Raw genomic sequence first — 23,763 nt, forward strand, 5'->3', positions numbered from 1 at the left:
ATGTATTATTATTTAAGTTTCGTTTGATTTCGATTGCCTCGCGGACAGTTTATTTGATACCTAGGTCATTGCTAATTAAAATTGTTTCGTCAAATAGAACATAATGGTTTGGATTTTCGAAAATATGATTACTTAAAGCTGAATCGAAAGATATGGAGTTATTTTTAGATTTTAATGCTTTTTCAGTACTTTATTTGTGTTGCTGTAATCTTGTTCCTAAATTTTGGTGGGTTCAACCAATGTAATAATTTCCACAACTATATGGTATTTGATATACCCCTCGTAGACGAGTAACTGGTGTTTTATCCTCACCAAAATTGAGAAGATTCAGTATACTTATATTACCTGTGAATACAACATGTAAATTGTTTTTTAAACAAACTTTTTTCGGTTTTGAAGTAATTTTTGGAATATAAGGTAGGTGAATCGTGCTTGTGGGATCATTCGAATCGTTTACTGGTGTGGGATTTAAGGCTTCAGAAGAATGCATCTTTGAGCAATAACAGTATTTATGAGAGAAATTGGATACCCGTTGCCAAAAAGTATGTCTGCAATAAAATTTAATTCTTTTTTAATATACGGCTCTGAACTTATATTAAGTACTCTATCCACAAGAGATATTACCACATCTCTTTCAACCTGCGGAGGATGGTTAGATTTGAATTGAAAAGTATCTATTATTATGCGTAGGTTTTTTGTAAACCGTAAAATCAAGTTTATTCACACTGCGTGTTATCAATACATCTAAAAAAGGTATTTTTCCATCTCTTTCGGTCTCTAGGGTGAATTGCAGGTTTCAATGGTAAGTATTTAAATGTTCTAGAAAACCTTTAAGTTCAGTTTCGCCATAAATCTAAACTGAATTATGAATTATGAAACTGAATTATGACAAACTGAATCATAAACTTATTATTGGCAAATGACACCCCTCTGTTGCGCATTATCACGCTTAAGGGTTTTACAACCTTCTCCCCCTGGGAAATAAATTTATCGACTTTAAAATGACCATGGTTTTTATTTCAACTTGTTGTGTGCTGATTTATGTTCGTGAAACTTGTGGCGTGTTTGTTTTTTTCTTCGTGAAACTTTTATCCTGATTTTTATCTTCGTGAAATTAAGTTTTTTCGTAGAACTGATTTTCTTGATCGAACTTGTTGCATGTTAATTTTTTGTTCATGGAACATGTTGCGCGTTAATTCTTGGTTATGAAACTTGTTGCATGTTGATTTTTCTCTTCTTGGAACTTGTACATTGACTTTGCTCATCACAAAACGTATTTGTTCATGATACTTGCTGTAAGCTGATTTTTGTTCGTGGAACCTATTGTACGACAGTATTTTTGTTCGTAAGACATGCTGTATATAATTGAGTCCCTTCTGAACTTTATACGACCACCTCTTCCATAAAATCTTATATGCCCCAGGGCATCAGTTACAACCCTTCGCCTGGGCTATGAGAGTGGTGGTTTGTTGACCCCAATTTTTTACGGGGCGGGGCGCTGGTTGCCATTGGATCCTACTCTAAAAAGTTTTGACTCTAAAAAGGTAATTAGAGCTTTCAATTTTTTATCATTTGTCCCTTCCAAAGTTTATACGACTACCTCTTCCGTAAAGACCTTATATGCCCCCCGGGCATTACTAACAACATAAGAACAAAATGGCTACATATATATAAAGTTCGATCAGACACAATTTGGGAAAAGAGGGTTAGTGGCTAGTTAAAAGTACTGGCAGGCAATAGTCAACTTTATGACATGTTATATTCCATAGAGCTGGGTCATCCGGGCACCCAGCAAGGACAAACCTTGATTTAACGCTCATAACAAAAAGGCTATCCGAGCAAAACAAAAGGCATACAAGCGCTGGCTACACTAAAAGAGTGAAAAGGACAGATTTTAATTCTTCAAAGCACGTAAAAACTCAGTTCCCATGATTCGACAATTTTTGGCACACTATCGTGGAGAACAATTCACCTTTGCTGAATTCTCGAATCCAAACGATGGCGATAAAGAAGTTCCCGAGTTCTCTCATACATTCAATACTGCCCTTGATCTAATGAACTATTCCGGTCCTACAGTCGTGTGCATTCTGCATCGTCTTAATGTGACCAAATCCACAGGTCTTGACAGCATACCTAGTTTGTCTGGAAGTCCTGTAGTATCAAATTAGCTGGACGTTTGCCACCGCTTTCCTGGAAGGGTTTCCGAAAGGAACCTTTCCGTACTTATGAAAAACCACCAATTTCATTCGTGGACCTAAGCTAAATGACTATGCCAACGACTGTGGGGTCAAATAGGTCTATTAACCCCCTCTCTTGCATTAGAAAAGTTTACGAAAGCGTTTCCAATCGCACACTTTGTCTGTAAAACAACACGTTTGGTGACTATCGATATGGATGCCACCGGAAAGCTTGAATGCCTTTTGGCCCAGCGCCAATAGTGGGTCTAACTTCCATCAAAAGAATATGACGTTTGACTATTGTATTAGACATCACTAAAGCTTCCGACAGAGTATGGCATCGTGGTCTACTAAATAAACCCTGCACATGTAGTGTCCATGGAAGTCTATTAAAAGTAATAAAGTGGCTTCTTTCAGATCATTCACTGTGAATATTTCTCGACAGGCTCACTTCCCTCGAACATCTATTAAAGGCAGGTGTAACCAAGGGTAGTATCTTGGAACATATGCTTTTCCTTATCTACATAATGGCATAAGAGAAACCTTGCAATCCCTCTGAATCATTTGGCTGATAACACCACAGCATATGTGGCTACCTCAAAACAAAGATCCAGCTCAAGTCTCCCCACCATTACAGACAGATCTTGTAAATTGAAAAGTGGTCTGACACATTAATGCGTCGAAAAAAAAAGGATCTGCTGATTTCACGATTAAAAGCGTGACGCATACATAACAACTTTATTTTTAAGAATGAAACTATAAAAAAAAGTCGACAAGGTTCGTCACCTTGAAATCAGCTTCTCCACAAATATCGCTCGGGAAGCCCACCTTGATTAGGTGAGATCCTCCTGTGTAAGAAAGTTAGGGATCACTTTTCACTGCAGAAAAACTACCACCACCAAGCTTAATTATCCCTAAGCTTAATTAATGCTCCAAAAACGCTTTTGACACAATTTCAAAGGACCCAGAATGGACTTGTAGATAGATTTAGTCGTTACTAATGACTTTCTTTAGTCTGTTAGAGAGAGTTTAGATGTAATGTCGATGGCTGTTTTCTATATATACAAAAATTTACCTCTTTTATAGACCTTTCTCGTATTGTCCCATCCATTGTCCAACCGTCAAGTAGACATAAAGGCACATAGATCGGTCCAGTTATTTCAAGATCGACATGTCGAGAACAGAGTGCTTGAAGAACAGCTTCGTTCGACGTCGCCTCTCGATTCGGAACGATCTTCCTGGGGACCTTCTTCCTAAAATTTTTCTGTTGACTCCTTAAAAAGAAGACTTCACAACCATTTAATTTATCATGATGAATTGATGTCAGAGACTTTTGGCAAATTGAATATTTAAAAATACAAATTGAAGGATAAAAAGAATTTATGGTATTGCAATTTTCCACTTATCCATTCAAAAATCAAATTTCATTTTCACTGTCGTTGATAAATCATACAATACCTGGTGTCAATACCTGATGCCACTAATTTAAGGATAAAAAATTGTTTGTGGTGCAAGCTTCGACTTATCCATTCAAACAATCAAATTTTGTATTCGCTGTTCTTGGTAAATCATATATTTCAAAATTCCTAGTGTCAAGAATTTAGGGATAAAAACTGTATGGTGGTGTAAATTTTCACTTATCCACTCCAACAGTCAAATTTCATTTTCACTATCCTTGGTAAACCGTATATTTAAAAATAGCTGGTGCCGCGAATTTAGGGACAAAAAATTGTGTGGTGCAAGTTTCATCTTATCCATTCAAACAATCCTTTTGACTGTCCTTGGTAAATAATGTATTTAAAAACACCTGTTGCCACTTACTTATGGATAGAAAAATATGTGGTGATGTAAGTTTCCATTCAAAGAATCAAATTTCATTTTCACTGCCTTTGGTAAACCATATGTTAAAAAAATATCTTGTGCCGCAAATTGAGGGGTAAAAAAAATTATGTAATGCAAGTTTCCACATATCCATTCAAGCAGTCAAGTTTCATTTTCATTGTTATATTTATAAGCACCTGGTGCCACTTTACAAGCGGCACCAGGTGATTGACAAATGGCACCAGGCACCGGCACCAGGGACTGAAAAAATGAGTAGTGTAAGTTTTCCCTTTTCTTTTCAAACGATTAAATTTAATTTTCACTCTCCTTGGTAAAACATCTATTTAAAAACACCTTGTGTTTTTAAGGAAAAACTTCTACTATATACTTTACTTGCATGGAAATTACTTGCATGGGATTAATTTGATGCTTCCGGGTATTTTGCAAAATAGATACCCAACCACAATATTTCGAGTGGGAGTGTATATAGATAAATCCTTAATAAGAAGAAAACGTTTCATATGACTAATTTCTTTTGTTGTTAGATTAGGTATTTTCGCGTTGTATTCTGTTTTGTGTGTGTTTGTAATTCATACTGTTGTTTAATTTCCTTGCTTGATTGTTATTTATTTATATTTTTGTGTGTATATGGCCCATGGGTTTTTGAAATACACTTATCTATCTAGCCTATATATTTAAAAACACCTTGTGTTCTTAAGGAAATTTAGGGAAAAACGCTTATGGTGATGTAAGTTTCCACTTATCTATCCCGACAATTCAATTTCATTTTCACTGTCCTTGATAAATTATATATTTAAAAATACCTAGGGCCACGAATTTAGCGATAAAAAAATAATGCTAGTTTATGTTTCCACTTGTATATTCATACCATTAGAAATCATTTTCATTGTCCATGATAAATCATATACGGTGTTGCGAAATTAGAAGTGATAAAATTTCTGGTGGTGTACGTTCCCATTTGTCGTTACAAACACTTATATCTTACTTTCACTGTCCTTGATAACTTAACGACACATGGTCAGTAAAGCAAATAGTTTAGCTATGGAGTAATACGTGTATAAGGAAATTAAAATACTTTAATACAAAAGAAATCAAGCAAAATAAAACTTCGGATTGTACCAAGCCATCTCAAAAATAAAATGATCACTTATATTTGCGATTTCATTGAGTTTATCAGTGCCCATGCCTGCTTGTGAGCTGAACCTGACAAACCCGTGTTTTTCCAGTTTCCATATTTGCTGGTATCTAATAATATATGTTTCACGCCAACTTCTAACCATTCCATAGTTGTGAGTTTCTAATGCTATTTGCTTGATTTGTCCCATAACACCTAAAAAAAAAAAAAAAAAAAGAAAAAAAAGGTAAATGGAAATCAAAGGAGCGAAAATTGACAAAAGAAAGAGAACACAAATCTCAATTACACAAGGTGCTGTAAACAGGTTTTGTAAAATGAAAAGAAAATAAATCCTGATCACAATCTGTTAGTTATTGAGTCTTTATGCAATAGTCTAAAAGATAGAAAACAGGTTTGAAATATAAAATAAAAAAGTAAAAGAAGACATTTTTTACATAAACGAGATTGGAAAATTTATCGAAGCGTGTTGCTGAAATTTGCGCTTGCAATCTCACAAGCTTTATATTATATCTGAAAATGAAGGATATGGATTTCTTAGGTTTTACTTTTTCATACATTATGATCTTGTGAGTGAGCTTTTTACAGGATTAAACTGGAAAACAAGGTTAATTTAGCAAAAAGTAAACATCAATATTAAAACTCAAAACGAGTAGAAATCAGCTAATATAAGTAACCAAACCATTCAAAGAAACTGCAACATTTACAGAGTTTTCAACATCTGCTTCATTTGTGGATATATTTTTATGATACTTTTTTGATCTCGCATTCTATGGTGATGTAGAATAATCAAAAAGATCAAGACGGCTAGACTACGTTTTACTGTATGGCCGGCGTTTACCCTTCCCCCGTAATATACCCCCTCCCAGAAAATATCCCCCGCGGAAAATCCCTCCGGAAAATACCCACCTTGCAGAAAACTACCCCTCGGAATAAAGTCCCCTGAATGACACCCAAGCCCCCGAAGACTGGTTATTTTCCAGTGACTTTTGAGTTGTGAAAAAGGAGTAGAATTCTCAATTTTTGAATTAATGAGCACCCTTCGAAGTTTTTGTGACCATGAGGTGGAGGTCTAGATGAGGAAGGGGCAGCCCCCTCCTATACGGAATAAGTTCTGCTCATTTTGGGGTTTAATGTTACTCTTTACTTCGTAATAACAGTGTAGACCCGAAATATTCCCAGAAATCATAAGGGAGAAGATGTAAATTTCAGATTTTTGATGCGTTTTTTAAAGTTTCTTTTGTACCCCCATCCCCCCAAAAAATATTCCTAAGAAAAAATCCTAGTTACGGCCTCGGGAATTATACGTTAACTTCCACCTCAACCCACCACTCGTCTCCCCCGTAGAATTAATTCTGTACTTATCGGATAGCTCAATGAGTGCTGGGATGTTTTGGTATTAAAATGTACCCTTTGAGGTATATCCCTCCCTCCTTAACTATAAAACAATCAAAGAACCCCGTTGTAGAAGTATAAGTGCAATTTTAAGTTTTGTAATTTATCCATTGCTTACAGATAGTATTTGTCATTGGGAAATATGCGGACATTTTTATAGGGGAGTTTTCTGCAGGAGGGATCGCTTGGCGGACTTTTAAGTGGGGAGAAAATTTCTGGTAATAATTTCCTTTCAGGGAAGATCAAATTATCTGACAAGATTTTTCTTTGGAAAAATATGGATAATGTCCACAAGGGTGATGCAAGGTGGAGCCTCTCTTCTTAAAGCATTCAAATAAACGCTGGAAACGTTTTTGTGCAATAAAAAGGGAGGTGTATCCTTGAAGCATCTTTGTGGACATTAACCAAATTTTTCAATGGCCAAATCTTGCCAGAAAATTTGATCCCAGCTGAAAATTTCCCTTGCAGAGTTCCTCAGTGACATTCTCTCCATATTTAAAATCGTGCATCAAAAGAGGAAGAAAACAAATAAAAGAATTCCGTAGAAGAATTACGGGGTAATTCTACTCAAAAATTTCTCCCCCTTGAAAATCCAACCCTGCGGAAAACTTCCCCACGAAAAATGGCTATTTTTAAGGGAGAGAGGAAAGGAGGGTGGAGGTAAAAATTGATTTATAATCTCAAGGAAGTTTTAGTTGTTTTATAAGTCAAAAGCAACTAGAGATCAGTCAGCCACCAGGGTTACTTTCCACAGGGGGAGGGCGGGGTATTTTCCGAAAGGAATTTTCCAAATTGGTATTTTCTGGGGGAAGGAGGGATTTTCTGGTGATACTTTCTGGCTGAGGGGGGGGGGGTAATCACCGGCCACCCAGTAAAACGTGGCCAAGCCATCTTAATCTTTCTTTCGTTGTAGCCCTAGAATGTGAGATCAAAAAAGTTTCATAAAAATAGTTTCCCGAAATGAAGCAGATGTCGAGTACTCTGTAAATGTCACAGCACTGTTCGTTTAGAGCAGAAGTTCCCAAACTTTTTTTTCGATTACTTTAAAAATTTTACTGGTTCTGGTTGACCCCCTTTAGCTACATTTCTAGCATATTTCCAAAGCCCGATAAAAATGTGAAGATCAGATATACCTATGGAAATTTGCTTTGTGGCTCAGTTCCAAACAAAAATTAACAGTTTTCGAGAAAAAAGTGAGAACTGGTTGGTTAATTAATAAACTAATTGTGCAGTGAGCGGTTGTCAAAATGTAAAATTGACCAATCAAAAAAGTGTGTTTATTCAACTTAATTTTTTTACTTCTACTCACGGCACAAGGAACCTGTTTCTCACTTATTTTATTCTCACTAATTTTTTTTCTCACTTATTTTATTAGAAATAATTGGAATGAAAAAAAGAATACTTTCCTGTGTTTATATATTCAAATATGTAATTATTATACTTTTAATTAATAGAGTAAACTAAGTTTTATATTTCTACAATAACAATCACAAAATAGTCATATATTAATGAGAAAAATGTACTTGATGAATTGAGAGCAAATTACCTATATTAGGGTTCAATTTGGTTAGGAATAACCGCAGATCTCCCCGTTCTGTGATATTCAATCTGCTCCTTTGTTCTGTTAAAAGGTTTGTAAACACTAAAACTCTTTTAAAAAAGATATGACGAGGGAAACGCTATCAAGAGCTTTCTCGCAACTACCCACAGTCCAGGATATTTTTCGGGTATTTCTGCCTGCAACTGAAATGTTTGATTCCCTCTTTCAAATTTCACCTTCGGCTCCTCATTAGTACTAATCTCGGGTAGTTCCTCTTGCAATATAACATTGCCCAATTCCGTTTCATCAAATGGATTTGATATGATCAATGATGGTATATCCATCGTCTGAATATCTTCAAATCTGATTTTGAAATCATCATGCAGGGTAATTAAATGCTGAACATATGTCTGAATATCCTCATCACCCGTGACAAGTTTAAAAACTGGGAAAGTTCGCCCAAATGATATTTTTCTTCATATATTTCAATTTTCCAAGAAAAGCTGAAATTACACCCTTTGCTTTTAATAAATTGAGACTGCCCCTTTGTAATAGTAAGTTAATGTCATAAGTTTTATTAAACAAATCTGTCAAATACTCGGTGTCTGCTTTCGAACTGATTAGGTTTTCTCTTAAATTTTGATCTTTACTTTCCAGACACTCTAATACTAATTCAAAACTTAAGTAAAATCTTGTTAAACATGCATCCTTCGATAACCAGCGTACTTAATTATGTAAGAGCAATCGTTGAAACCCTTCATCATTTTCATCGCACAATTGTGCAAATAAACACGTATTCAATGCATTGCTTCATATTTTGCTAACTGGGTAAGGTCGACTCATCCAGTTGAATAGAAAAATGAGTTGTTAGTCACAAATTGAAGTGATTGGTGAATTCCTCACTCAAATTTTTCACTACTAGCTGTTGTCAGTGTATGACACAGTAAATTGTTGTTACCTCTGGTATATTTTTTTTAAGATGGCTTATTAGCCCACGAAGCCACCTGACCATGGTAGGAGCCCCATCAGTTAACACCAGAATACCGTTTGTAAATGGAATTGATTTTGTTTTCACAAAAATCACTCGGGACAATAAATATTGATCCACCTTTTGTGTCCGTCTTTAAAGTTTTTGTGAATAGTAACTCTTCATGAATTAACAAATCAAACATATGCCAATAATAATGCTTCATTACCAGGTAAGGTTGAGTCATCCAGTTGAATAAGAAAATGAGTTGTTTGCAGATAATTACGTAAGAAACTTTCAATATCAGAGCTCATTTTGTCAATACGTCTTTGTGCAGTTTTGTTACTCGAAGGAATTCTTTTGAGTATATCAAATGGGGAATTGCTCAAAATAGTTTTTAAAACATCTTCAACAGCGGGTAAAATAAATTTTTCTCCAATGATGTTTGGTTTTCCAGATTTTGTTATAAGTCATGTAATATTGTAAGATGCTCGCAAGCCATTATCATTTCTTTCATATGTTGAAGCAAACATACTGTGCACAGTGGGCCTCTTCTCATTTTTTTCCTTCTATTTTAAGAAAATGTTCCAAATCTTTATCTATTTTATCAGGATTCTTAGATCTTCAGGCTTTGATGGTTTCATAGAGTCATTGCTCAAAACTTTGTTGCATAATGGGCAACAACTTGTCTGCTTTTGATGGTAGAAACCAAATTCTAAATAGTTAACACTGTATTGTCGACATTTCATCTTGGATTCAGCCATGTTGGATTCATACATTAAAAAAATTGTTGTAGTAAATTTATGGCAGTCTTACTGAACAAGATATGGCTACTTGAACAGAAAAGGAGCATTGAAATTTATTAATTAATTATTGCAATGAACTAAACAAAGAACCGTCAGCAAACTGATTCTTTATCTTAAAAGCAATAAATCGCTAAGATCAATAATAAAGTTTTATGAAAACGACTGAGCCGAAATCATTCTTTGTTTTTTTTTACGTGTAAAATAGATCGTTAAATCATAAATTAAAAGTACGAAGTTACAGCATAAAGGCAGGCGATTACTTACTTTTTAAACAAAAACATCGGTTCGCTTTACTTTTCCTTTCACAAATTCGAAAATAAATGAAAAACGTTTATCCTTACCATTCGTGTTTATATTGGTGAAGAATCATACAAGTTCAAGCAAGATCGTAAGCACATTCACTACAAGTCATATTTCGTCCCTTTGCAGTTCTAAACAAGCGTTGCAGAAGGCGTTGATGGCAGAAGCAGTGCTTTGCAAGTCTTGACATGTTGTAGTGAATATTTATAGTGAATGAATGCTACAGTGAATGTAGTGAATGTTGTAGTGAAAGCTTTTACAAGTAACAGTTGCTGAGCTTCTTAGAATAATATCTGCTTATATTGATAGGTGAAGTCAAGCCAATATTTTTTTTTGTTCACTATCGAAATCAGATAAAATTTCGTGGACTCTTTTTCACTGATTGTGAGCCCTTATTTTTCGTCACACCAACTTAAACCCCGTCAAGTTTTCCGTGCACCCCTGGGGGCCCACCTTGACCACTTTGGGAATCACTGGTTTAGAGGGTTTAGCTACTTATATAAGCTGACTTTTGAATAAGTCAGTACTCGTTTTGAATTTTAATATAGATTACATAAAAAAAACTAGTTTTTTTAACTGAAAGTAAGGAGCGACATTAAAACTTAAAATACGAACAGAAATTACTCCGTATATGAAATGGGTTGTCCCCTCCGCAATCCCTCGCTCTTTACGCTAAAGCTTTTAATTGTTTTAAAAAGCAGAATTGTGGCAAAGAGTCAAACTTTAACGTAAAGAGCGAGGGATTGCGGAGGGGACAACCCATTTCATATACGGAGTAATTTCTGTTCGTTTTAAGTTTTAATGTCGCTCCTTACTTTCAGTTGAAAAAACTAGTTTTTTTTTATGTAATTTCTGAACGTTTTTGAATTAATGCATGTTTGATTTTGGCTCTCCACACATAAACTATTAAAATGAAATTTGCATATTAATTCCTTTTTTGGCTAAATGGCTTTCTCTTAGTTTTGATCAGACGATTTTGAGAAATAAGGGATGGCCTAGTTGCCATGCAATTTTTCGGTTACATAAAAAGGCAACTATAAATTTTTATTTTTAACGAATTTTTCTATTAGTAAAAAATATGCGTAACTTAAGAATTATCTTACGTAACAAACTTTTATATTCTTTAATTTTTATTATGTATATGAGAGGGTTTGTACCCTCGTTAATACCTCGTTCTTTACACTAAATCGCAAGTTTTGTCCCAATTCTTTAAGAATGACCCCTGAATCAGAAAGGCCGTAGAATGAATAGTTGAAATTACTAAAAATACTATAGCATAAAGAGCGAGGTATTTATCTCCTCCTAGATACCTCGCTCTTTATGCTAAAGTATTTTTAGAACCCCTCACATGCGTAATAATCTCTGTTCGTTTTAAGTTTCAATGCTACTCTTTACTTTCAATTGAAAAAAAAATTTTCCATGTTTATTTTTTCATTGTTTTTTTTATAGTAATTTTAGAAAATCCTGCGCCCTTTTCATTGAATTTCTGTTCCCCCATGACACATTTCTCCATGGAAAGATCCTCCCACATAGCCCCCTCCCCTCAACCCCACCCCCAAAACCAAAAAAAATTCCCCTGAAACCGACTGTACACTTCCCAATAACCATTATTATATGTAAACACTGGTCGAAGTTTGTAAGTTGCAGCCCCACCCCCAGGGATACTTCGGGGGAGTAAGTCATTCCCAAAGACATAGTTATTATGGTTTTTGACTATGCGGAACAAAATGGCTATCTCAAAATTTTGATCTGTTGACTTTGGAGAAAAAATGAGCGTGGGAGGGGGCCTAGGTGCCCTCCAATTTTTTTGGTCACTTAAAAAGGGCACTAGAACTTTTCATTTCCGTTAGAATGAGCCCTCTTGCGACATTCTAGGACCACTTAGTCGATACGATGACCCCTGGGGAAAAAAAAACAAAAAAAAAAACAAAAAAAAAACAAACAAATAAACACGCACCCGTGATTTGTCTTCTGGCAAAAAATTCAAAATTCCACATTTTTGTCAATAGGAGCTTGAAACTTCTACAGTAGGGTTCTCTGATACGCTGAATCTGATAGTGTCATTTTCGTTAAGATTCTACGACTTTTAGGGGGCGTTTCCCCCTATTTTCCTAAATAAGGCAAATTTTCTCAGGCTCGTAACTTTTGATGGGTAAGACTAAACTTGATGAAACTTATATATTTAAAATCAGCATTAAAATGCGATTCTTTTGATGTAGCTATTGATATCAAAATTCAATTTTTTAGAGTTTTGGTTACTATTGAGCCGGATCGCTCCTTACTACAGTTCGTTACCACGAACTGTTTGATTGCTATTTAGTAGTTAAAAAGAACTTTGTAATGTTCTAACTAAGTGACCCTTGTGTTTTGGGAGTCGTTATCAATGAAACGGGATAAAATTGAAACATTAGTGAAAAGATTGCGATGTTGATGAAGGAATAATTTTCTGCTTTTACAATATGAATTATGTGTATTTTAAATTTATATGACCCTTTTTGCTTTCTGCTTTACAAATTGGAAAAAAATCATGTAATTTCTGATGTTTGTTTTAATTCTGTAAAATCCGGCTCGCAGCTCAACGGAAAAATACTCCCTCCCACTGACCATTCTTTTCCTCCTGGACCCAGTATAGGTTTTTTATAACCGAAACGGAAATTTCTCTCGGAATTTGCTTTTGGCTGTTATTACGTATATGAGTGGGTTGCCCCCACCTTGGTACCTCGCAATTTATGCTAAAGTGTTTTGAATTTTTAAAAAGATTATTATTCTAATTAAAAGGTCCTTGCGTGCCAAAATTCATTCTTAAATAATTGGAACAAAAAGTCAAACATTAGCTTAAATAATGATATACTGAGAAGGGGGGCAACCCCTCTTGTTAATTATTTCAAATTCATTATTTCTGATCAATATTCCGTATATGAAAGGGGCTGTCCCCCTTCAAAGTCCCGCTCTTTAAGCTAAGGTTTGACTCTTAGTCAAAAGCCTACTTCTTAAAACAATAGAAACTTTAGCGTAAAGAGCAATATGTTTACGAGTGGGCAACCCCTTTCATATATGGAATAATTTATGTTCGTTTTAAGTTTTAACGTCGCTCATTACTTGTAGTTAAAGAAAAAAGTATTTAGTTTCTGAACGTTTTTGAAATAATGCATGTTTTGAATATTATCGCACATGAATATTTAAAACGAAATTTGCATAATAATTTTTTTTTGGCTAAATGGCTTTTTCATAGTTTTGATTGGATAACTTCGATAAAAAAGAACTGGGGGAGGAGGCCTAGCTGCCCTCCAATATTCGGTAACTTTAAAATGCAACTAGAACTTTTGTTTACGAACGTTTTTATTAGTAACACATATACGTAACTTACGCATTAACTTACGCAATGAACTTCTATATTTTTATTATGTATGTGAGGGGGTTCACCCCCTCGTCAATACCTCGTTCTTTACATTAAAGTATGAATTTTGTCCCAATTATTTAATAATGAGCCCTCCATTTAAAAGGCTGTAGAATAAATAGTTTTAATTATTAAAAATACTTTAGCGTAAAGAGCAAGGTATTGCGGAGAAGACGAACCACCTTATATACATAATATTTTTCGTTCGTTTTAAGGTTTTAATGCTGCTCCTAACTTCCAATTGCAAAGAAATTTGTTATATATTTTTTCATTTTTTTTTCAAATAATGCTAGAAAATCCTGCTCCCTCTTCATGAAGAATCTCTTCCCTTATACTAAATTCCTCCATGGAAAGATCTTACCACGTAACTCCCCCCCCCCTAACACACCCTGTTCCGAGCACAAAAATTCAGCCATCATATAGGCCATTAATATATGCCATACACAAAACAGTCTTTCTCTCAATTCTTCTTTTTAAAACAGTAAAAAACTTTAGCGTAAAGAGCGGGGCGTTGATGAGGAAGCAGCCTCTTTCATATACGAAGTAATTTCTGTGCGTTTTAAGTTTTAATGTCGCTCCTTACTTTCAGTTAAAAAAACTCGTTTTTTTTATTTAATTTCTGAACGTTTTTGAATCAATGCATGTTTTGATTTTGGCTCTCCGCAGAGGAATAATCAAAACGAAATTTGCATATTTTTTTGGGGGGGCTAAATGGCTTTCTCATAATTTTGATCGAATGATTTTGAGAAAAAAAGAGGGGGGGCGAAGCCTAGTTGCCCTCCGATTTTTTGGTTAAATAAAAAGGCAACTAGAACTTTTAATTTTTTACGAATCTTTTTATTAGTAAAAGATTTACGTAACTTATAAATTAGCTTACGTAAAGAACTTTTGTATTCTCATGTTTTTATTACACATATGAGGGGATTTGCCCCATCGTCAGTACCTCGCTCTTTACACTAAAGCTTAAATTTTATCCCAATTCATTAAGAATGACCCCCTGAATCACAAAAGCCGTAGAATAAGTAGTTGAAATTACCGAAAATACTTTAGAGTAAAGAGCGAGGTATTAGAAGGAGGTGAGCCCCTCATATGGGTAATAATTTCTGTTTGTTTTAAGTTTTATTGCTGTTCCTTACTTCCAGCTGAAAAGCTTTTTCACTTTTATTTTTTAATTGTTTTTTTTTTTAAATAATGCTAGTAAATCCTGCTCTCCCTTCATGGAAATTTTCTTCTCCCATTACAAATTCTCGAAGGAAAGTTCCCCCAGCATATCCCCCTCTTCTCAACCCCTCCCCCAAACCAAAAAAATCCTCCTGAAAACGCCTGTATACTTTCCAATAACCATTACTATATGTAAGCACAGGTCAAAGTTTGTAACTTGTTGCCCCTCCCACGGGGACTGTGGGGGAGTAAGTCGTCCCCAAAGACATAGTTATAAGGTTTTTCGACTACGCTGAATAAAATGGCTATCTCAGAATTTTGATCCAATGACTTTGGGAAAATAATTAGCGTGGGAGGGGGCCTAGGTGCCCTCCAATTTTTTTGGTCACTTAAAAAGGGCACTAGAACTTTTCATTTCCATTAGAATGAGCCCTCTTGCAACATTCTAGGACAACTGGGTCGATACGATCACCCCTGGAAAAAAAAAAAAAAAAAAAAAAAAAAAAAAAAACAAATAAACACGCATCCGTGATCTGCCTTCTGGCAAAAAATGCAAAATTCCACATTTTTGTAGATAGGAGCTCGAAACTTCTACAATAGGGTTCTCTGATACGCTGAATCTGATGGCGTGATTTTCGTTAAGATTCTATGACTTTTAGGGGGCGTTTCCCCCTATTTTCTAAAATAACGCAAATTTTCTCAGGCTCGTAACTTTTGATGGGTAAGACTAAACTTGATGAAACTTATATATTTAAAACCAGCATTGAAATGCGATTCTTTTGATATAGCTATTGGTATCAAAATTCCATTTTTTAGAGTTTTGGTTACTATTGAGCCGGGTCGCTCCTTACTACAGTTCGTTACCACGAACTGTTTGATATGGCTCTGATTCAGATAAATACTAAATTAGTTCTAAGGGAAAGACGAGGGGATTCTAGTCTTTTTTGATTAGTCGAAAGTGATTGGAGACCAACCAGTTGCAAGTTGTATTTTCTGTGTGAATATTTTCCACGGGGAGGGGAATATTTTCCAGGCAATATTCACTAGGGGGGGGGGGGTATTTTCCAGAGGAGATATTTTCTGCGAGGGTGTTTTTCGGGGGTGGGAGGTATTCTCAGGGAGAGTAAACGCCTAGAACTGTTTTACTGATGAAGGATTACAGATTGCCAATGGTTGTTCTTTTGGCCATCCACCTGGGGCAAAAAGAAAAGGAAGTCGTTCCCGAATGGGGTGGTAAGAAGTCATAAGAAAGGATTAAATAGGATCTGAAACTTCATAGGAAGGAGTAAGAGTGGAGCTTTGAACAGATTGGGTGGAGAAGCGGGGTACACCGCTGATTCGGCCTCAGGTGGCTTGGCGAACCTCATAAGAACACTTTTCTTATGAAGCATGGTTTGAAATGCTGAAATGAAAGAAGAAATGTCAAAACACTCTCCACAATGAAAATACTAGAACAAAATTAGGTTGTTAATTATGCAAGGCAATTATTTAGGTTTGATCAATATTGAGTGCATCTATTTCTTGGCTCAGCACAAGGTTTTAAAGTTTAGTAACTTCTGAAGAAATGTCAAAGCAGCTTGCTAAGAAAATAAAATCAAGTGGAATACTATAAAATAAAATAAAAAATAAAAATAAAAACAAGTGGAAGCTATCTCTTTGAAAAGGGGCAAATGAAAAATGGCTGTTCTTGTCATCGTGCTATTTGGTGAACGGCTCGTGCTTCGTAATGCTCCCAACATAAATAAAAACTAAATTTTTAATCAAAGCTAAAATGTGTTGCATCTGTCTAAAGTAGCACAATGCACCACGCACAATACATGTGCATGCACATGCACAATGCACAATACATTATCAATGTTAGCGCTACATATTAAGAAGAAACAAATACAGATAAAAAGGATAGCTAAATATAAATAGAAGAGAAAATGCAAGGGAAAATCTAAGCTGATTCAGGTAGGTCGTAACTAGGGCCCGGCTAATTTGTATTTTAGGGTCCGATACCAATATTGATATAATCGTAGCGTACCGATACGATACCGATAAAACAGACGGATGGATTCGTCTCCAGAAAAAAACCCAAGGTTTAATCCCCCCATTCTCTGCCCATATTCATACTCAGATTTTTCTCCTTGTTCTGTTACACTGCAAAGAACAGCATCGATAATTCACTGTGGATTCCAAAAATTAGGCCATTTCTTTACCTTTTCTGATCATCAACTTCTGAGCTCACAAACCAATGGCGGATATTTTTGGAAGTGATAAATAAGAAAAAACATTAATCAAAGATGGAGGATCAGTTACATGAACACAAATACGTGAAAATATGATTGAAAGAAGCGTTAAATATTTATTGAAATTGATTATTCAAAACCCAAATTTCAATGACAGTACATTGAATTTTTATCATTCAAATATTAATATGAAAACTTTTCATTCATATGTTATGGTCTCTTACTAACAAACCTATGCTAGGCATACTGGATACAAGAGTGCAGCTTGAGTTTTAAGCTCGGATGATGGATTAAAAGAAAGTGTCGACAAAATTGTCGAGTATGCCGGCAAATCCGGACACACTAGCTATATTTCCAAGGTTTCCAAAACTTACAAGCGGTGACGACACCTTGGAACTCTCCCCTTCCCACCTCTAAGCCCCCCTCCACCCCTTAGCTGTGTCCCTAACTGGATGTCATGGTTTTAAGCGATTGAATCTTAAAGCTTTCACCCACGTAGTGAACATTCATTAAACAGAAATGTATGGTTTATTGAATTCTTTTTGTTGTTTTGGCATAAGTTGTACGTTCTTGAACGTAGACCATACATTTTGAACATTGTTGCACCAAGTGTGTATTGATAAGTATCGACAAAAATACTTCGACTTCAAGTGACACACCTGTGCTGCTCTCTCCACCACGGTAACACTTAGCTGGTGGCTCCGCCCCCAAGGACTAGACAAGAAAAAATTATCTGAGGAAATCTGGTGCCATCTTCTGGATAGGTTGCGCATATATATACTTTATTTTTTACAGAATTCTCCTATTTTTTTGTATTGTCGTGACTTTGGCTCCCTCAGAAATGTTGGTCCCAAAATCAATCCTTATGCACATCTCCAAGGACTTGGTAATTGCACTTATTTGTGACCCAAAACAAGAACATAGCGACTATAAGTATTCCAGGTAGAGAAAGATTATAGACCACTTGCAGCAAACGTTACCACCTACCCTTATTTTGGAAAATAGTGTTCTTTCCAGATCGAAACCCAAAATCAAATATTTATACCTAAAAACATTAAATAGACATAAATACGTATATGTACATGCATATATAAATAAAATACGTCCTTAAGGCATGCAAGAAAGAAAAATTATCCTCTTAAAATTCCAAAGGGCGTATGTGCTGTTACGCTTGTCATGGAGACATGTTATTTGCTTGAAGATTTAAGTAAAAATTTGTCAAAAGTAGAGAGATGAATTTGACTGTGTGGTTTCAGTTTTGTATACAAAACATCAATCGGTCTTCAAGATGCACATACTGAAAATTTGGTTGTCCTTATTTAGGCTGTTCTTAGGGTATAATCTTAAGGAGTAAATAGTTAGAACGAAGTAGATACGTCATTGGAAATGACTAGTGGATGATTATCCACTTGAGAAATCCCTTTTACTTTCCAAAAAGTGTACCACTTTTTCGTTTTACCGTGACTATGCAATGCTACCTAGGGCAATGATAAATTACTGATACAATGAAACTTAAAGCTACTAATAGCAAAAAAAAACTTTGTCTAAGACATAAACTTAAAAATTGAGCTCTTCACCAATAGCAAATTTTATTAGAATGAGCCTATAAGTCCTGGGTTGCCACCACTGAGGATTTATAGCCAAATTTGGCAGTTCTTTCCTACTTAAAGGGTTTCTTTATTTCTAGGAAATATTACTCCTTGGCACATGTGGCTCAACAGCAGGAAATGAACAGAGTTTTCAAGAATAAAAACCCTCTCATCGGCATTTTGTCTTGATTGAACTGTTTTCTTCTGCTTGATATAGAAAATGCTTCGTTTCTCTTACACAGTTCGATTTCAGATTCGATTCAGATTCGATTCAGATTCTTACAACTCCTACTATAAGTATTCTTGCAACTAATGCAATCACTATCCCTTTTGATTAATAAATATTAAAATAAATTTCGTTCGCAACTACCTGTTTCAATCATATTTGGGATAGCTTCGTATTCAGATTGTTCAATATCCATTTTTACAACGTCGATAATACGCTTTTCATGTCCAAGAAGTTTCATGATTGATCTAAAGCTTTTCATTTGCCAACCCTTTGTGTTTATTTCATCTTTCCCTTGAAGGCCTGAAATAAAACGAGATATTTGAAAGTCCATTCTAAGAATTCTTATTTTTGCGAGTAAATACGACGAAGAGACAATAGAACATTCGATTTAAAGAAAAAAGACGGTTGCGCTAAATTCATGAACAAGTTAGAAAATAAACGATTTTTAAACCTGGATTGCACAAAAAAAATATCTGAATAAAATATTGTAAGTCGACGGTCATTCTTACCGTAAAACGTTAAATTCCAATTAGTTTATAAAATTTGTATCATATGAAATATCAAATTCCATATTTAACAACAATCTTCAAATTTCCAAGTTCGTTTTCTTCTCCTGTCCTCACGTCGTCACATTTTGTTTTGAAAGCCTTCATTTAAATCAAAACGAATTACATTACAAACGATCTTTTTTGTACTTATTAAAGCATTAAAACAAAAATGAAAATTGTAGTGAAATAAAATCTTGAACTTATGATCTCTCAGTAATTAATAACATTACCTATAAAATAGTCTGATTAATTTTATTAGTTCTTTCCAAGACTGTTCAAGACGCATAAATGGTTTTTAGTAAAGCACCAGTGACGCAGTAGGCCTTAGGCTTTTACAGTTAGGGAAGGGGGCAGTAGTCAAACTCTTGTTTGTGGAATTTTTTGTTCGTTTTAAGCTTGATTTGTATGTTCAATTTAAGTTTTATTCGTTTTAAGATTTATTTATTCATTTATATTAGTACCCATTGTATGTCTCTTTGCTAAGATTTCTTATTTAATTTCTGTTCGTTTTAAGTTTCATTTATTCTTTAATAGTAATTCTTGGTCGTTTTGAGCATGAATTATCCTAGTTTTTTTTTATTTCTGCTGGTCTTAAATTTAATGTGGCCATTACTTCCTTTGAAAAACTTCCTTTCCTGGAAGTTTTTTTAAATTATGAACATAATAATGACCTTCGTTATTATTTTTATTTTGTTTCGTACTAAATTTGGAGTGCTTTCTTGGTTATCTTCATTTTCCTCTAGCGCTATTTTCCCCCTATTTTTCCGTACACTTGAATTTTGCAAACTAAAAAGTGCAAAATATGTTCTGGTGTTTTGAAAGCACAAGGTACTTCAGCCCTAATCCTCTTAGTTTCTGCTCGTTTTGAATTTGACTCGGTTATTTATTGCGATTTCAGTTTATTTTGGGTTTCATTTTTTTTATTGTAGTAATATGCGGTAGTTTTACGCTGGGGAGATTATTTGACTTTATTTCTACATATCTTGGGCTTATGTAGATCTTTGCTTTTCTTTGAAAATTGTCTTTTGTTTCTATTAAAAAAAAAAAACAACAAGTTTTTTTAAATGAAAGTAAGGAGCGACATTAAAACTTAAAACAAAAAGAGATTACTCCGTATATGAAAGGGGCTTTTCCTCATCAACGCCCTGCTCTTTACGCTAAAGTTTGACTCTTTTTCTTAACTCTACAGTAAAAAACTTTAGCGTAAAGAGCAGGGCGTTGAGGAGGAAAAGCCCCTTTCACAGTAAAAAAAACTTTTCATATTTATTTTTTCATTGTTTTTTTAAATAATGCTAGAAAATTCTGCGCCCCCTCCATTGAAAGTCTATTCCCCCATAAGAAGTTCCTCCATGGAAAAATCTTCCCAGGTAGCCCCCTCCCCCCTCAACTCTCCCACCCAAACAAAAAAATCCCTCTGAAAACGTCTGTACACTTCCCAGTAACCATTACTATAAGTAAATACAGGTCAAAGTTTGTAAATTGCAGGCCCTCCCACGGGGACTGTGGGGGAGTAACTCGTCCCCAAAGACATAGTTATTAGGTTTTTCGACTATGGTGAATAAAATGGTAATCTCAGAATTTTGGTCCGATGACTTTGGGGAAAACATGAGCGTGGGAGGGGGCCTAGGTGCCCTCCAATTTTTTGGTCACTTAAAAAGGGCACTTGAACTTTTAATTTCCGTTAGAATGAGCCCTTTTTCGACATTCTAGGACCACTGAGTCGATACGATCACCCCTGGAAAAAAAAACAACAACAACAAATAAACACGCATCCGTGATTTGTCTTCCGGCAAAAAATGCGAAATTCCACATTTTTGTAGATAGGGGCTTGAAACTTCTTCATTAAGGTTGTCTGATATGCTGAATCTGATGGTGTGATTTTCGTTAAGATCATATGACTTCTAGGAGGTGTTTCCCCCTATTTTCTAAAATGAGGCAAATTAACTTTTAATGGGTAAGACTAATCTTGATGAAACTTATATGTTTAAAATCAGCATTAAAATGCGATTCTTTTGATGTAACTATTGTATCAAAATTTCATTTTTTAGAGTTTCAGTTACTATTGAGCCGGGTCGCTCCTTACTACATGATTTTTTTTTATATATGTCTTTTTCATTGGTAAAAAAAGAATATATCAGATCTTATCGTTTTTTTGGCTATAAGAATCCATATTTCAGCCTCCTATTTATGGATTGTACAAAATTTTTCAATGACGTAATATACACCCTCTTGAAAATATTTCGTCTGAAAATCTGAGTAGATGATAGCAGCAGTATCAGTAGTAAGCAGCAATAGTATTCACACTGAGTCTTTTGCTCATGAACTGATAGTATCTAAATTAATAGTTCAAGCCATTTCTGAGATATTGCTGATACATCTTTGCAATACTTTAAGTTGTTCCTGTGAAATATTTACGCCTTTTTTGATAGCCTGATTCCACATAGCGTATTTCAATTTAGTTCAACATCCTCCTTAACATTTCCTAAAAGTTTCATCCTAATATTCTTAGGTGCAGTAGCACTAGTAGTAATCGTCATAGTAGTAGTTGTAGTAGAGGTAGTCGCAGTAATAATAAAGGTAAAAAACACAGCAGTTGACTTTCCAGTCCTTACCGGCGGTGCTGGTCTCCGTTCCACGGTCCTTCAGCAAGGAATTGCAAAAGGGGATAGTTGTAGAAGTCATAGCAGTAGCAGCAATTGTAATAGTAGCTGTAGTTGTAGTAGTAGTAGTAGTTCCAGCCGTAGTAGTAGCAGTAGCAGTGATAGCAGCATGCACGTAGTGTCTTATGGTTATTTCAACATTCCTCTTAACATACCCTAAAAGTTCCAACTTAATATACTATGCCATTGCTGATATGCCTTTTGACAACCCGCATGCACAGAGTGTGTTCTGCTTTAATTCAACATCCCCCGGACATTCCCTGAAATTTTCACCTTCCTACCCTTAGCCTCAGTATAGTAGTCGAAGTAACAGCAGTGATAGTAACTGAAGTAACAGTAGTAGTAGCAGTAGTAGCATGCATGGAGTACCTTTTGGTTAGTTCAACATCCATCTCGACACATTTTGAAAGTTTCAACTTTATACTATAGGCTGTTGCTGAGATTTCGATCATACGCAGTTTTGGCAACCTGAGGGCACACATTGTGGTTTGATTTCATTCAAGATTCCCCTAAATACTCCCTGAGAATTTCACCGTTATACCCTATGCCTCAGTAGAAGTAGTAGTCGTAGGGGTAATAATTGTAGCAATAGTGGTAACATGGTCATAGCTCCTTTTGGTTAGTTCAACGTCCCGCTCAACATGACCTGAAAGTTCTAACTTAATACTCTAAACCTTTCTTAACATACTACTTTTATGCCCTTTTGAAAACCCACAAACATATAGTGTGTTTTGAAATATTTGAACCTTCCCTGAAAGTTTCACCTTAATATCATCAGCCTCAACAGTAGTGTTGTGGTAGTAATAGTACTTGTATGCACATAGTGCCTTTTGGTAGGTTCAAAATCCACCTTATAGTACCTTGAAAGTTTTTGATTAATAATCTAAGCGTACCTGATACATTACTCGTACACCCTTTTGAGAATCTACTTGCTCATAGTGTATTTTGATTTAGTTCAACGTCCCTCCAAACATTCCCTGAAAGCTCACCTTAGCTTCAGAAGTAGCAATAGTTGTATCAGTAGTACCAGTAGTAGCATTAGTGGAAGTATGCAAATAACACCTTTTGTTTTTTCAACATCCTCCTCAACTACCGCTGAAACTTTCAACTTAATACCGTAAACAGTTCTGGGGCCTCGATGATACGTTTCTTCCACAACCTGTATGCACATATTTTGTTTTAATATACTTCAACCCTATTTCAAAATTCTCTGAAATTTTTTGTCTTAATACACTTAGCATTAGCAGCAGTAGTAATAACAGTAATAATAGTAGCAGCAGTAGCAGTAGTAGTAGTAGTATTAGTAGTAGTAGTAGTAGTAGTAGTAGTAGTAGTAGTAGTAGTAGTAGTAGTAGTAGTAGTAGTAGTAGTAGTAGTAGTAGTAGTAGTAGTAGTAGTAGTAGTAGTAGTAGTAGTAGTAGTAGTAGTAATAGTAGCAGTAATTGCAGTAGTAGTATTAGTAGTAGTAATAGTAGCAGTATTAGTAGTAGTAGCAGTAGTAGTAGAAGTAGTAATAGTAGTAGTAAAATTAGCAGTAGCGTGCACACGTTTTGATTAGTTCAACATCCCCCACAACAAGCCCTGTAAATTTCAATTTCAATCTTAAAGCCATTCCTAAGATATTGCTGATACATTCTTTTGACAGCCTGCATGCACACGCCGTTCTTTGTTTCTTTTCACCTTACTTCTCAATGTTGTTTGAAATTTTTACCCTCACATCCTTAACCTTAGTTGTAGTAGTAGTCACACTAGTAGTAGTACTAGCAGTGTAGTGGTAGTACTAACGGTA

At 35.2% G+C, this 23,763-nt stretch overlaps 1 protein-coding gene and 1 long non-coding RNA gene across 2 annotated transcripts in view; one reads left to right on the forward strand and one right to left on the reverse strand.

Annotated features, from left to right (window-relative positions):
• The first annotated feature begins 367 nt into the window (after positions 1-367).
• Positions 368-18,906, forward strand: LOC136030034 (uncharacterized). Its single transcript, XR_010618175.1, has 2 exons — positions 368-417; positions 18,636-18,906. It is a non-coding gene; the product is annotated as an uncharacterized LOC136030034 (long non-coding RNA).
• LOC136030031 (probable methyltransferase-like protein 24) overlaps positions 5,078-23,763 on the reverse strand; it is a 40,061-nt gene continuing 21,375 nt past the window's right edge. The window contains exons 3-4 of the mRNA XM_065708646.1: positions 18,908-19,066; positions 5,078-5,349 (exon numbers count right to left, since the gene is read on the reverse strand). Of these exons, the coding sequence (XP_065564718.1) occupies positions 5,111-5,349; positions 18,908-19,066 (398 nt within the window). The 3' untranslated portion in view covers positions 5,078-5,110. The remainder of the gene's footprint in view (positions 5,350-18,907; positions 19,067-23,763) is intronic.

The sequence above is a fragment of the Artemia franciscana genome, chromosome 8, assembly GCF_032884065.1.
Source record: "Artemia franciscana chromosome 8, ASM3288406v1, whole genome shotgun sequence".
In the NCBI taxonomy this organism is placed as follows: Eukaryota; Metazoa; Arthropoda; class Branchiopoda; order Anostraca; family Artemiidae; genus Artemia; species Artemia franciscana.